Source organism: Anastrepha obliqua, chromosome 3, assembly GCF_027943255.1.
Source record: "Anastrepha obliqua isolate idAnaObli1 chromosome 3, idAnaObli1_1.0, whole genome shotgun sequence".
Classification (NCBI taxonomy): Eukaryota; Metazoa; Arthropoda; class Insecta; order Diptera; family Tephritidae; genus Anastrepha; species Anastrepha obliqua.
The window spans coordinates 85,927,329-85,944,126 of record NC_072894.1 but is presented as its reverse complement, the minus strand read 5'-3'; the positions used below and the strand labels follow the sequence as shown (position 1 = coordinate 85,944,126).

The 16,798-nt window shown below is 35.7% G+C and overlaps 1 protein-coding gene across 2 annotated transcripts in view; it reads left to right on the top strand.

The window, feature by feature from the left end:
* Positions 1 to 16,438, top strand: part of LOC129242522 (otoferlin) — a 33,153-nt gene extending 16,715 nt beyond the window's left edge. For both annotated transcript variants that reach the window (XM_054879204.1, XM_054879205.1), the window contains exons 13-20: positions 1,238 to 1,375; positions 1,430 to 1,581; positions 6,151 to 6,287; positions 6,343 to 6,524; positions 6,661 to 6,781; positions 15,648 to 16,010; positions 16,066 to 16,166; positions 16,231 to 16,438. In XM_054879204.1, coding sequence (XP_054735179.1) covers positions 1,238 to 1,375; positions 1,430 to 1,581; positions 6,151 to 6,287; positions 6,343 to 6,524; positions 6,661 to 6,781; positions 15,648 to 16,010; positions 16,066 to 16,166; positions 16,231 to 16,402 — 1,366 coding nt within the window. In that variant the 3' untranslated portion in view covers positions 16,403 to 16,438. The remainder of the gene's footprint in view (positions 1 to 1,237; positions 1,376 to 1,429; positions 1,582 to 6,150; positions 6,288 to 6,342; positions 6,525 to 6,660; positions 6,782 to 15,647; positions 16,011 to 16,065; positions 16,167 to 16,230) is intronic.
* The last annotated feature ends 360 nt before the right edge of the window (positions 16,439 to 16,798 follow it).

Below are 16,798 nucleotides of genomic sequence, written 5' to 3'. Positions count from 1 at the left end.
GTATGTCATTAAGCGATCTGACGTCTCTGTCAAAAGATACAGGGTTTCCAGATAGGTCCGTCGAATATAGGCAACCCTGTAGTTCATATAAGCAGTGCCAACAAGAGCTTTTATTGAGGTCTACATACTTTAGATTTTAAATCATACTCATGCTACACTGTTTTGCGCGCTGTTTAGTACATTGCCTCTAAGGGGAATAACGTAGAACCAACACAGCTGAGACGGGACTGTAAAATGCTGAGCAGTGACACAGGCGACCCTCCAAGTTATCTTTAGATACCGTGCACATTTCACTTTGCACCAATTCTAATTTTACTGCGAAATTGTCCCTTTGGTACCCCAATTATGATTCTACAAACTGCTCTCGGAAGGGCTAAAAGATTTTTGATGGGTTTTGCGTTGCTGAGCAGAGCACGATTTTATCAGTCCCGCAAAATGTGAATGTGAATCGTTTTCGATTTCACTGATCTGTCCAACTAAATTCTAACGTAGGTCTAAGAGAGATAGATATCGGACACTTTGATGGCCAGCACAATAATAGGCTAACACTATGGTTCAATCTTTCCATCGGATTATTTTATGTTTCTTAGTTTTGGCCCCGCATTGCCATGCATTAAACGAATTGACCATTGCAGCTGTTACTGCCTTAATGGTAGCCTACCTAATAACGAAGATATTCATATGACTTAAGAACAGTTTATTTGCCTGCTACTTAGCAGCTTAAATTAAAGTGTTAATCTTGAGAACTGTTAATCTGTGTTAATCCTGTTTTAAACTAGTCTGGAGGACGACATAAGTTGAACTGCTATTCATATTACTAGGCTCGAATAGCAATGAAAAAAGTTATTTAAATTTTAATTATTTACATAACTTATTATTTAAATTTTTTCAAAATACGATAACATACATATTTTTATGTCGTCAGTTCAATATTAATATTTCGGTAAATGTAACTTATTTTGTCAAGTCGATCAAACGCTTTTAAATGTTCCCAAGGAAGACTACCAATCGAAATATCGACGACTAAGAATGACTTAAAAAAATTCAAAAAATATTTTTATTAAAATACCAGACGTGATAAATTAAAAACAAAAAAATTCCTCTAGAATGCAATCGTCCTAGAAAGGTCCGGAATTAACTTTATTTGCATTTATAATAAATCTACATACACAAATACTATACATGTTTTAACCATTTCCCTTTCTCATATCTGCTTGATTGTGCTTCATTTTTCTAGAGATAATATGCTGGAAATCTCTGTTTTCGATCGCAACATGTTTGCTGATGATTATATCGGCTCCACTTTTATTGATTTGGAAGACCGTTGGCGTTCAAGGCATCGCGCTGCTGTTGGCATTTCTAAGGAATATTCGAAGTACTTAATTTTCAGTTTTTATTTTTAGTTTTAATAAAAAATGATATTTTGCAGGAACGGATATAATAAATGGCGTAATATTGCCACACCATTTGAGATTCTGAACGAGCTTTGCTCCCAACATGATCTACCAGCACCACAGTTTCTTGGAAAGAGTATTGAAGTAGGCGGTTTGAAGTTTCAAGATGAAACGCGTATTGCGCTAGGTTTGTATTTCCTAGTATTCTATGCAAATTAAAACATTACATGCAAGCTCATGGTATTCTGAAGGGAGGGATATTCATATTTAATTCGACAATGAAATTTAAATAGTTTATTATCCCTATGCAAAGAGTTTCAACAGTTGCTAAGTAATGGAGTACGCTATTGCTAAGTAATGGAGTAGGTGCTCACATGCCGGCTTCAATGTATAATTTTCATTAATATTATAAATATCCACCTGGCCTACAACAACGGAAGCGTTGAAGCTCTGATCAGCATACTTGTTTTTGGCGCCTTATCCGAATTTTTATCTTGGGCGTAGTGATGCTGAAGAATTTGTGACACTTTCCCGTTTTTTATCTGTAGTTTGAAAAGCTGCAATACACAACTGGCCTCACCAAAAAAAACTGTCAAGGGCAACCAGGCTGTATAAAAAATTAGTAAATAATCGAAGCAACCAATACTACTGAAAGGTATAAAAGCCATAAAATGAAAACTAACTCGACTATTTCCATAACTGCCGAAATATGGACAAACAAAGCCAAGCGAGGTGTGAAGATGATCCCGTCAAGGGATGAAACTTCTCGACTTTACGACGAGTGTATTTTTACCCAGTAGTACTTGATTGAGACCTGTTTAGTGGGGCGTAAGCGTAGGTTATCAGAAACCCGGAGCCTCAGTGATGTTCTCGGAGAGAGAGGGAGCTCGAACAGCGCAAATCTAGGAATATGCTGAAACCCGGAACAGTCAATGAGGCAAACAAACCAACATACAACGAAACGAAAATAATCCCAGCGCAATGAATCAATCAGGGATTATTGAGTATAATCTAACATAACAACACATACTGTCACAGTTGTAAACAACCGGAGAAAAAAGAAACAATCTTCCATTTCCTCTGTGAATGCCCTGCCCTATGGAGGGACAGAATGTTAACCCTGGGCAAACCGCTGTTCGAGAGTCTCGAGCAACTGTCTGGCTTAGACGTCAACAACCTAATAAGGTTCCTAAACCGCACAGACTGGATATAGTCCTGCTGCAAATAACTGTTAAACAATTTGGTAACGAGGATGTGGCAACAAAATGGTGCGGAAGCGCTAGTTGGATTCTGGCTGAATCACCACTCTAACCAACCAACCAACATAACGCTTCAGTTATTCTCTGATTTGAGGATGAGAGTGAACGCAAATAAAGTGGCCAATTTTTTGTAGGAAATACATTCTCTCAAAAAAGTATCGGGAATTGTTCAATAAAACGCAAAATAACGATTAGTCCAGCGTTTTAAGAGATCTTCTTCAGCTCCTTTAGCGAATTTTCCTTAATGGCCTCTATCGACTCAAAGTGGCGTCCGCGGAGTGGCAATTTAAGACGGTAGTTGTTCGATGATATTTGTCGACTTTTTCGTCAAAAAAGTGTCCACAATATGAGACTTGTGAGACGGTGCATAACTTCCTAATAATAATATTTTTTTACCGTCGCATAACTTTGAAATAATATTCTTTACTTACCGTAGAACCATGGAACGAATTTCGAATGCACAACACCACACACGAGCAGCATGACTTTCACTTTTTACCGACTTCGACGGGGTTTTTTTGGGTTTCGACTGATGTGGATAGTGCCATTCTGCCGCCTGTTGATTTCTTTGCATGTCAAACTCATGTAGCACGTCTCATCACCTGTTATGATGCGCTGGATAATGTCCAAATTCACTTGCTCACGCATGCCTTCAGCCACCTTCCGATGAATTTTTTTAAAGAAAATCAACTCTTTTGAAACGAGTCATGCCCAATTGATGGTGTAAAATGTTGCGAAGTGATTCGTGAGACACGCTAAGGTCATGAGCTACGTCCCTCAAACCAGCACCATCCACGACCTTCACGACTAGACCCGTGTTTTTGATAAAACACACTCGCCATAGGCTTTCTGCGACATTTTCAACATTCGGCGCACGAAATCCCGTTCAAAATACAAAATTGAAAACAAGTTCTTTGTTCGATATTTTTATCCATACTGAAAATCGCAGAGCACACTTGCGGTTGACTGATGTAATTAAATGCCAAAAACAAGCTAATTAACAAATCATGCTCAAACTCTGCGACACTATAGATAACAGTTGTACCAACATTCCTGCAAAAAAAATAAGACATATGTGTAACGCGCGCTTTTTAAAAACTCACCGAAAATCTCAGAAAAATTTAAAATCTCAACCAGGTGTAATTAAAATTTTTACAAATCTGGTATCATAAAATTTTGAGTATACATAATATACGTAAGTACCACCTTGATCAAAAAGTTTCCGGAACAACCGCTAGGTGACGTTCGAAGTCAATGAATTTGGGTTCTGTTTTTATTGTGGTAGGTTGCCACATCTGTGATTAACATTCCTACCAAAATGTTGTCTGCATTGCTTCACATTTGTAAAATTTGCGCTGTCTTCAGTAAATCTACCTCTGAAAGTGTTTTCGATTTTTATAGTTTTGAAAATGGATTTGAATTTGCAACAACGAGTTTGTATTACATTTTGTGCTATTAATTTATTGGTGTGAAAACCTTAACAATGTTGGGAAACTGTCTCGGAACTGATATTCTACAGAAAGCAGTCCTTTACGAGTGGCAAGCACTCTTCAGGGGAGATTGTGAGTCCATCGATGGTCTACCAGTCAACATCGGAAGCTGATGAAAACATCAACAAAGTGAAGGGAAAGTTTATCAATACCCGCAAATTAATCATCAGAGAGCTGCCAGAGAACTAGAATATTTCTTCTGGTTTCCTTAAGGTAGTTTCCATTGTAGTTAATGATTTCAGTTTCCGCCGAGCTGCTGCAAAGTTGATCCCAAAAGACCTAAATTTGATGTAAAACAGAGACCGCGTTGATATCGCCAAACACATGATTTCCAAGGCTGATTCCGACCCAACATTCATCAAATTGCAATGCATGACCACTGGAGACGAGACATGGGCTTATGAATACTACAACCAATCCACACATCAGGCAAGTGAGTCGAGAGCCCCGAATGAACCAAGACTAAAAAGTCGACGTTTTCAGTCAAAAAAGAAAGCTATGCTCACGGTTTTTATGGATTAAAACTAGACGAATTTTGGGCAGAAGGTCAGAGAGTTAATAGTGACTATTATTTGGTCATTATGAGAAGTTTACGTGAAGCAATTCATAAAAAACAAAAGAATTTGAGTGAAAATAACTCGAGAATTTTATACAACTATAACGCATAGTTGCACAATGCCATTATTTTCCGTCAATTTTTGACTGGAGAACGAAGCGAATACCATCCAACAACCATCGCATTCACATGATAGGCTCCCTACAATTTTTTTCTGTGTGATCGAGTCAAAAAACCTCTAATAGGAACGCGTTTTAACAAACGAAAGGAAGTAATAGAAAAATTGAAGAAGGAGTTCCAGAAAATACAGTTCCAAAATGTTTCGAGAGCTGAATCAAACGCTGGCATGAGTGTGTGGCGGTTGACGTGAAGTACTTTGAAGGCGATAATATTACTTTTGAGGAATAAACTTGTATATATTTTGAATTTTCTGAACATATTAGGGAACTTTTTGATCAAGGTGGTACATTCTGGCATCCATATATTGTTTAAGTATCGGCCTTTTTGAACATAACGTATTTTTCAGTGACTTCAGGTATACATACGTGTGTGAGAAGCCTCTCAAGAGATATTTGAATTTTCAAGTATCATGGGCTAAGTACATGGGGTTAAGTTTTTTGTTTTGTTTAAGTTAACATGCATTGGTGCGTGGTTTGGTGCATTTGGCGATTTTTGACTAATGAAAAAATTAATAAAAAAATATTTATTTGTTTGCCAAAAATCAATACCGAAATTAATACTCACCCAGCCTATTCACTGGGTTTGGCCACTTGCCACTTTTTTCTGTTCCCAAAACTGAAAATACCCACGAAAATTTGGGAGCTAAAGATCGCATCGGCGGAAGAAATACGAAAAAGCGCAAATCAGAAGTATTTTGGGGATTGAATGAGGCTATTTATACTATAAACTATATACAGGGTTGGCCATATTAAACTGACCCATTGAGTAACCCTATAACTTTTTACTGTAATTTGAAATCTAAGGTTTACGTCAACAAGCCAAAGACACTAGGCGCACTTAAGGCCAACATCCGACGGGAAATAGCCGCCATATCGGCCGAGACGCTGGCCAAAACTATGGAAAATGCCGAAAAACGGGCACATTACGCTATACGAGCTAAGGGCGACCACTTGCGCGATATCATATTCAAAAAGTGATGTAAACGAATCTCCTTGAACTAAATTAAATGTTTTTCACAATGAAACACAAAAAAATGTTTCTTTTTCCATATTTTTTTAATAATCACATGGGTCAGTTTAAGATGGCCAACCCTGTATATTTAAATTACTAGGATTACTTGGAACATGGATTTCGAAGAATAAAGTAATATTTTCGAGAAAAATTACAAGTCGCCTTTCTTTTGAACAAGCCTCGTATGCCATGTGATTGCAAAGCAAAAAACGTTTCGTTTATCTATGACCTGCTATTAATAATTTATTTTATTCCATTAGACGAAGAATTGCAAGAACGGCTAAGTCTAACGGCGCTTCATCACTTCGATCAGCTACCTTCCTTTGGTTACAAACTGGTGCCGGAGCATGTAGAAACTCGAACTTTATACAGACGTGATTGCCCGGGTATAGAACAGGTCTGTAGAGAATTTTATTCTTCCTTAAAAATACTTGCAATTTGCATCATTTCAGGGTAAAATACAGTTATGGGTTGAAATGTATGAAGGCAATCTAAATATACCGGCACCTATCGATATTACCCCACACCCACCGCAATCGTACGAATTACGCGTCGTAGTCATTGGTTGCACCGACCTAACGTTGGATGAGCGAAATATATTTGGCAAAAAGATGAGCGACATTGTGGTGAAAGGGTAAGTGAGGATTTTATACTACGTAATACAAACAGTAGAGAAATAAGTTGGGTCATTAAGTTGTTAATTAATATTCAATATTATTCGTTAATTAATACGCACATTTCATTTCACAAACTCCTAAACTGAACTGAAGCTGGTGCACCGACAGAGAGCAAATGCAAGCCACTGATATCCATTACCGCTCATTCGATGGAGAAGCAGCTTTTAATTGGCGCATGGTATTTCCCCTCAAGTATTCCTCCAATGAGGATATGGTGAGTTGTAGTAGTTTTTCTAATTATTTAAATTTCTTTTAGATTGTATTTTTTTTTTGTTTTTTAACTTTTTAACTGTTGTTTTTAGCTGTAAACTTAGCAAATGCTCATTTGCTTAATGAGCTCTGCTATAAGTATTGATTTCAGTGTAAGTAAGTATTGAAAGGCAGTGCGCAAAGTGAAGTGTAGAATGCAGTGAACTAAGAGTTTTTTCTTTGTTATTTGATATTTTTATTTAGAAGAATTAAGCCTCAATTAATTGCATGATATTGTACATAAATATCGGAATATGAAATATCTAGAAAATTTGCTCTCGATTTTGAAGGAGGTTAACAGACTACGGAAACTTTCTACGAATTACAAGTTCTTCGCGAAAAAGGAGATACAGATTTTTTTAATGTGATATGTAAATAGCACACCGCAACATAGTAGAACGACTTCTGTATTATATACTTATACTTATACATATATGGACGCCTGCCTGTCTTTGACATACACTGCGATATGGGTTTATTGACTTACTTTTAACGCGGTGAAATGTATTAATTTCGCCCTTTTCATTGCGTTTTTACTGCTCTTTATGAAAGTGGTGTCACTGCAAGTCAGTGTAAAAATAAATGAATGAATAAACATAACTGCCTGTCGGAGCAAAAATATTGCAGAAACTGTTGGTAATGTCTGAAATAAACCAACAAAAAACAAACTAATATAATTTATGTGTGTTTTTTTTTAACTTACGACCGATTTCATGTACATATACGCCGAATGCTATGAAACTGGCCGTTGGTCCGAACATCTACACAATTTTTTTCTTTCATAGAATTCGAACAAATCACCAAATACGGTGATACAATCAAAAAGGTGGATCAATAAAATTACTAATATAATATTGTGAATGCGTACTCATACATCACGCCGAAATATTTAGTGTTCCTTTATACTGAAAATAATCGCCTAGTTGTGTTAGCTCAGCTAGTTTTTAGAATAAAATTCTGATGACAACGAAACTCATTTCACACTTTCTGTTCACTTGCAAACAGTTTAAGTACAGTCTCGATGGAAGAGCTGATCGAAAGTAAGGCGCGTCACAGCTAGATTCATATGTGCGCTCGTTTCGGATAAATCAAAGCAACTTAGGTTTTATATTTCCGAAATGTCTCTCAAAAATTCTCTAAAATATGATTGTTCATTTGGATTTTGTTATTTATGTTCTAATCGGGACTTTATTGAATGGTGACTTCTGTGATCACAACCTCTAAAACGTTTTCCACAAGAGTACTCTCTGTAAAAATTAGTCTCTCACGAGAAGGCAGAGTTCTAATCTTTAATAATACTTTAATCACATTGTCAAAGGTAACATTATTTAATAGAGTAGATGGTACCATAGTTCTAAATGCAGTAATCCGTTTGGTGGTTAGTATTGGACAGAAGTTGATAGTTTTAAGAATATCATTCAAGGAGAATGTTTCGAAAGTGATGGAGGGGTAGAAATATGTATTTTAGGTTGCTGCGTTAGCTTTTACATTTCCAGGTATGCTTATGTGGCTAGATATCCATAGAAACTCTATTTTGTTGGGATATTTTATTAGGCCGCCGTAGCCGAATGGGTTGGTGCGTGATCACCATTCGGAATTCACTGAGAGGTCGTTGGTTCGAATCTCGGTGAAAGCAAAATTAATAAAAATATTTTTCTAATAGCGGTCGCCCCTCGGCAGGCAATGGCAAGCCTCCGAGTGTATTTCTGCCATGAAAAAGCTCCTCATAAAAATATCTGCCGTTCGGAGTCGGCTTGAAACTGTAGGTCCCTCCATTTGTGGAACAACACCAAGACGCACACCACAAATAGGAGGAGGAGCTCGGCCAAACACCTAACAGAAGTGTACGCGCCAATTATTTATTTATTTTATTTTTTTATTAGTTTATCCCTGATTCGATAAACGATCAGATTACCACTAAGGATATTTTTTAGCGCCAGACAGACTGGCAAGCTGTCTGTACATATTCGGAATTTGCCTGACGCTTGAAGGATAGCCAATGCCTTGACAGAAAAATGGAGCTGTTCGGAGTCAGCCACCCACTGTATATTAGGCTTCTATCATTCTCTACCACAGAAAAATTTTTACTATGGTCAGTACTTGAACCATCGGTGAAAATCGTTACCCAACCCTTTAAGGACTGCGAATGAATGAGTTCCATAAAACGTTGTATAAAAACCACCTAATTTGTGTTAAGTTTGTGGAGAGCATGAAGGTCGGAATTTATTGATGCAGGAAGGAGTTTCCAAGGACAGTGACTACTAATTTTCGAGCAAGATGCCAGTAAGAAATACCAAGATTGTTCCAGTTTTATATGCACCGACGAATGACCGACCAAATTTTGAAAGACCAACAATGCCGAGAAGCTGTTATAAATGTGTTGAAAATAAGTTTATTTATGGTGGTGGAAAATTTGGCTATAAGTTTAAGAGCAGTTATTTGATATCTTTCAGTGATAGATGGACGACCAACTTCAGTTAAAACACACTTGATAGGAGACGTTGGGAAGGCTGAATGATAAGGGGTATTGAGAAGGTTTAGATGGTGTTTGGCACACCAGCCGTAAATGAGAAGACATAAATCGATTTTAGATAATACGATGGATCGAATAATGGTGATATGTATTTTTTGATGTATACCAAGGTGTTTTGATGACAAATATTCAGCCTAGTGAAGAGGCTATTTCTTAGTGTGGAACAGTGGAGTTTAAAAGTGTGATTATCATCAAAAATTACCCCAAGTATTTTAAGATTGGCTACGTTCTTTAATCGCGAATTGCTTACTTATACATACGGCTTATACGTTGACAATTATGTGTTCGGCATATATTTAGTTCCTTGTATTTGCTATAGGTCAATGTAGTCCCTGAGTATTGCCCCCAAGTATTGATATCGTTTGGCAAGTTGATGAAATTCCTTTCGACTGTTCAAGGATCTTTTGACTTAGTATAAAAATAGCATCATCAGCATAAATACGGAAGCTAATTGAATTAAAGTTGCTCGCTATTTTTTTCGCTTTTCAAAGGCTATTGAAGAGCATAAGTATATGCATAAAGCCTTCTTTCTCACTAAACAACCGCTTCAAGTGATAATTTATATCCATATAGCGATAATCAGTATACAGCATTTATTTCTTCAAATTTAATTTATTTTTCTGTATAACCTACTAAGATAATTTAAATCATGTATTCTCTAAAGCTTGTATACCTTAGAAAAAGTTTACTCGGTGGTCGAAAAACGCTTATACGGCAGCTATTACCTCGCTATCGTCGTTAAATTTTCTACCTCTGAGTTGTTCCTTGAGAAGACGAAAGAGATAGAAGTCGTTGGGAGCTAGATCTGGAGAATGGGAATATCAGCATCTACAATTTATTTGACTTTTTTACATTCGCCCTTAGTCGATATACTACCAAGCTTAAACTCCTTAAACCACCTTGCAGCTTTAGAATAAAGATAAGCAGAGTCCTCCAGAGTTCTGCTTCAATTGATAATAAATGTTAATCGATATGCTTCACTGTAGTAGAATTTTTTTTGGGCGGAGGATCTCAACGGCAGATCTTACAAAATTGTTCTCTATTTTAACCCTCTGGCTTTTTTCGACTTTGGTCGTAAATTTAACAAATTTCTATTACTTGTATATCGAAGAACTTGAGCTTCTAGGTAGCTTCCTATCTGCCAACCTAAAAATAAAAAAATAAAGAAATTACATTAATCAAATTGAGTTTTAAAATTCACCGATGATATTTATGAGGAACTTTTTTATGGCAGGAATACGCTCGGTGGTTTGCTAATGACTTCCGAGGGATGACCGCTACTAAAAAAAACTTTTTCTATCATTTGGTGTGATACTTGGAGATTCGAACCTCTAAGTCAATTGATTTAAGTTTTTTTTTTTTGTTAGGTCGCCACATACATATGTGATAACCATCATGATTCAATTATAGAAGAGTAGGTAAGTAAGCAGCTTTCTCGCTCACTCTTGACAAATCGGCTCCCTTCTTTGAAAACATGTTTTATGAAAAAACTTTTAAATTGTAGTAAAAACTAAAGTTTTTGTGCAAATTATATGGTCGGCAACACCGTTTCCACTTTGACGCTTTGCCTTGTTATTATTCGTTGAAAATAATTTATCTGTTTGTAAACGTTCAAGTAAGTATTATATAATAATGAAAGCTAATTATTTTGAAAATAATGTCTTTTTTCACTATTTGTGTCGATTACTTGGAGTCGGCTTTCTGCTGCAGAAAACCACCGGCTTGTGAATTTTCATACCCGTAAGTCCAGATCAGACATTTGTAAAAATTCTTATTAATCTTTTTCATTCATAGGTTTTTATAACAGCGTTTTTGCAAATATAATAGTGACCACCTTACATACATTACATAAACTACAGTTGGTAAGTTCTGTTAGAATATTTGCTAATAAATTGTTTATAAAAGTTTTTATTTGCAGGACTTCACGGACGAGCAAGTGCAGCGAAAGATGTGTGTTGAAGAGCTAGGTGGCACAACTATTGTGGTTTTTAGAAGCAAAGGCAAGTATGCGCGTATTTCTATCGTTGTCACATGTGGTGCTATGGACAATTTCATAGATGACATTGAGCGTGCTGTGTATGATGGTGCAAATACCTAGTTAAGTGTTTAACATGTGACGGTCATTATGTGCCTAGTGCTGCTATCACTGAAATCAATTTGGCTTCCGAATTGGCTGTCCACGTCGATACCTGACCCGGTCTAGATGCATGCGCAACACCTACACGGGCAAGTCCTCGCGCTTTACGTCTACAATTACACGTAAGTTGTAGTGATATATTTGTGAGTTAACACTTTTTAAGATTTTTGGTTTACAGGTTTTTGATTTTTTCCCGAATAAGTGCAACGTTAAAACACCTATACGAGCCAGTGCACCCACTTTCTTCATATTTCCGCTCCGATTCATTAATGCGATATACGTAAATTTACAAACAATCACAATTACTAAAAGTGGATTATATGATATTATGAATATAAAGAAAATTTTTCGATGTTTTAGTTTTAGACCATTTGAATACATTTTCCTAACTCTTACTAATATTAAGGACGCCAATTATATTAAGGTAGACAAATTTTAGACTATAAACTAGTAAATTTGTAATTTTTGTTGTAAACAATTTTAACTCTTTTAACTCCAATTTTTTTCTTATGTTTAGAAATGATCGACTGAACTTCTGCTTTCGCAATGTCTTCACGGTAACATATGTACATGTATTGTTATGCACGAAATACGGAATTAAACTTTCTGTTGTTTTGTATATTAAAGGACTTGTAGTATTATAGAATTTTATGGCAAATATTCTTGTAGTAAATTTAATACATTATATTCCTTTATTATGACTATTTTTTGTTCTTTCCCGCAAAATATACACAAATCTATTGCGAGACTAGATTCTTAAAATGTTCCTCGGAAATATTGCTGGTTATATTTAACGTATCATGACAGCCAAATCTGTATCAAATTCAATGGTTTAACAAGTGACTCTCTCAATGCGTAATATAAGATATAAAGGATACTAAAAGTCAGTATTTATTTCAGGAATAAATAAATAACAGTTATGAAACGTACATTTACGTTCGTACGATACTGAAATAAGCAAATTTGCAACATCTCGTAATGCAAAGGTTACTAAACATGGCTTTATATGCATAAGAGTGAACTAATTTTCTAAAAATATTCCTAGCAGCATTTTCTTTTTAATGTAATGAAAATACTCCTTTAGATACTCCATTTTTTTACGTTTGCCTCGTTTCACATCTAGCTAATGTTTGTTCTACAACTACGAACTAACTTGAAACCCATACATAAGTAACCTCACATATTTCTGCGTGCTCTTGTGTTACATAAACATCGAAAATACTCTAAATAAATATTATATTTACTTAAAAAAAAAAAAACAATAATTGTTCTGTAGTTTTGTTTTAATGTGGATTAAATAACCAATATCTTAGTTTTTCTCTTATTACAGGACTAATTAGCTACTTTACGGACTTTTTTACTACCTTTAGGCAAGAAGCGGAAAACATTTTTCCCTTTTTCTCCATCCTTCGTAAATGCAGCCCTAAAATAAAGGAGTGTCAAAGCGCCCTTGTCATTACTTACCTAATTCTATAATTGAATCATGATTAACATTAAAAATATATCACATTTTTCGAATGTTATTTTTTTCGCTCTGACATTTTTTTTTTTCATTTTCTTTATTTATTGAATTTTTCTTGTACATATAAGAAACTCATTATTTGTTCAATTGTAATATATGTATATGTATATTACATATATGGTTATTTATTTGTATTTATTTATTTATTTATAACGATGAAAAACAATAAATTATTTTTACACGAAATAAGGAGCACTGGCTTCCAGGGACTTCGGCTCACTGATGCGGATATAAAGGAAAGATAAACTTAATTAAGTCTTATACGTAAAAGTGGGGGAATGATGAAATTATCTATTAAGATGTTGTTGTCCATATCAAATTAAGGGTTTTAATACTGTTCATAATAAGTATTCTGATATTTAAATACATATATTAGCGAAGAAGGGGTTTGGCTATCGAAGATATTTTCCCTTATTGCTACGAAATGTGGACATCCGTCGAGTAGGTGCTTGACGGTTAAGGCCAATAAGGCAGTACAAGCAAGGAGATGGGCTGGAAAGCACTAATCGATTCGAGTGTGTGACGATTGTATATCCTAGGCGTAAGCGGACGAATGCTTTGACCTTATTGCAACGACAACTTGCTGGATAGTTACAGGACAACGTGCGGATTAAATGTGGTATATTAGTATATGTGACGCCATTGGTGTGTTAAGTTGGCGATGCGATATATGTTGTATATGTCTTTTTTTGTGATATATTCAAAGGTTATAAGGTATTGCTTTGTGGCAAGCCTTGCTCTTTCGTCCCCCAGTTCATTTCCTTTGATGCCCCCATGCCCTGGTACCCAGGAATGTATGAGATTAAATAAGATTTGATCTTTCTGTTCATTTTGGAGGGTAGGGTTGATTTACTATCGATGCAAATTACTGTTTTCAAATTTTTTACTTTCGGCGAAGATGATTGCGTTGAAGATTGCTGCAGCTTCAGCTGTGTAGACGGAAGCAAAGCTGGGGAGTATACCTGCTGTGATTGTTGCCCCACGAAAATCATCAACTGCAAACGAAGTTGTGCTTCTCTAAATTTAATAAAAATTGAGATTTTGTTATCTCCCAAGACGGAGACAATTCCTTGTTGCGAAGGAAAGGATAAAGGATACCGAGTTCTCTGGCGTATTCGATGATGTGATGAGAGTGAATGAATGAAGGGAGCCAGAAAGGAGGTCTTCCTTAAAGCTTCCGTTGCCCCTCACGACGATTATGTGTGAATGTTTTTTTTTTTTGTTTTTTTTTTTGTATGTGATGGAATTGGATGGAGGAAACCGGATAGACCTTGTGTCTTATCTCTCAGCACGATGAGTCTGTACTGAATGCCGGAATGACGAAAAATGAAATAATGATTATTTTGTTGTTGTTATTTTTTTGCTCCGAAATAATAATTATTTTTTGAGTTCTAAATTTTTTAATCAAATATAATAATAATTTTTTCAATGTTATTTCTACATTTTTTCTCTCAGAAACAAAAATAATTTTTTGAGTTAACTTTTTTTGGCAGATCGCTTTACCCCAATCTAACTAATCTTATACATATATAAGTAGACATACATAACCCAGCCGAAAGCCTAGCCGTGCTGGCGCTGCGATAATTTCTGTTTATTTAATAATTTTATTGGTATTTAAATTTAAATTAAATAAAAAAATGTACGCATATTATATATACCATCTATGAAGGGCGTTTCATAAGTATATAACAAAAATTTATTGCAAATTTTACCAATTTACTTATATAAAAATACGAGCTTTAACCCGCGGCCCCGCTCGCGTAGGAGTAGTTTTGAGGGATTTAGGATATGTTTATAAAAGATTTACAAACAATAATTTCATAGAAAATAATTTTTTATTAATAACCATAATATTACAATACCCGGCATCCGTTGTTAAGCCTCGTTGAATAAAATCAAAACAACCAATCAGAAAAATATCAAGCAAAATTATTTTTATTAATTTTCTATCTCAAACCGTTTTTGAACTTTGCATTTGGGTCATAGTTGAACAGCTTATGTGGATTATGAAGTCTAGAGTGTGCTATAAATAGTGGGAAATAGGAAAAACTAAGATTTTTTAGATTAAATTTAAGCAAATATTCGATTACTAGTGACGAATGAGAGTGGTGACGCGGCCTGGGGGCTGTGGGAACGAAGTTCTATCATAAAAACATGCTTACAACCTTCATTGGGTGAAAATATGAATGTATAAAAATGTTTCCGTCATTTGGTGTTGTCGTTTCGTAGTGATGCGCGGACCACGTACAGACATTCACTTTTATAGTATAGATGTTCATTCTCCTATAAAAACCATAGTAATCCAAGTCTCAAATTTTCGGCAAATAAAAAAACAATGAAGCAATTGTTCATCAACATTTCAAATTTTTTAGTCACTTGTAGAAAAACTTCAATTACACTTTTATAGTCCATTTAATTCTGGTATATTTAAGTGCAAGTTTCAGTAATATGCAAGTAGCTCGAAATTCGCGTTGATTTTTAACAAATTTTTTTCACTATTGCGCACTTTCTCCATACAACGAATACCAGACATTTTTTTTCCGCACGCTTCTTGCTCGTATTGCATAATTTTTAACTTAATAACTATTCGCCCCCTAAATCTATTGCACTCACTTCTCATATCTTTCGCTCTCCAACAGATGGTAATCAAAGTCAAAAGTAGCGTACTCAATGAATACGAAGTGAAACATCCACCTGTTTTATATTTTCAAGTCTGGGACAATGATTTCATCACGAGCAATGATTTTCTTGGCATGCTCGAGATTAATTTGTCAAACTTTCAAGAGCCCTGCACGAATCGTCGTTTCTGCACACTAACCAATGAGTTTGCCGGCATTAAGCTGCCCGAAACCCTAGCTCGCTTGCAAGGTATCGCACATCAGCGCCGCCCGACGGTGAATTTGTTTGCCAAGAAACGCATACGTGGCTGGTTTCCTTTGCACGGTAACATCGATCGTGCGTCCAATGAAAAACGGCTCAAGGAACAGATACGCACACAAACGGTAATGTGGAAATTTTAGCTTCAGTGTAAGTGCAAATATTCTTATAATCTTATAGGGTAAAATCGAGCTAGAACTGGAATTACTTACCGAGGCGGAAGCGGCTGCGAATCCAGTTGGAGTAGGTCGGAATCCTCCGAATGCCTTAGCGAAACCATCGTAAGCTTCTTATTGTCCTTATGTTTATGCTTATTTGACTTTAAATTATGCGTTCTCTTTACAGACGTCCCGAAACCTCCTTTAATCCATTTACCCATCCACTTAAGTCATTCCATAAAATCATACAACCCTTTTTTATCAAATGTCTTATTATAATTGGCGCTTGCGCTATTGTCATTCTGATTATTGTGCACTTCTTCTCCAACTTACCATTCAAATTTATCGGATTGCGTTGAATTCATTTCGAGTTAAAACTATCTGAAAGGAATAATTGTTATGCAAATAAATTATAATTTCATAACTATTTGCCATTTTAAATTTAAATATTATGTATTTTAGACTTTACTATGTTAATAAAAGCAAATTAAGTTGGATGGTTGGGCGAGAAATCTAAATTCGTACATGGTAGCATTGAAAGGGAAAAGAGAATCAGGTAAAAGGTGTAGATAAGGGCTAACAAGCAAACGATGACTATTTACAGTTGTGCGAACTCCTTCGAGCTCATGATGAATTGCAGTGGCTAAAATTCAACCCTGGCATTTCCGCGGGCGAAATTAGACAGTGACAGGCAAGATGTCTTAATATTTGTCTGGCCAAAGCAGGGTGGCTGATTCTACGCCTCGCAATGTTTT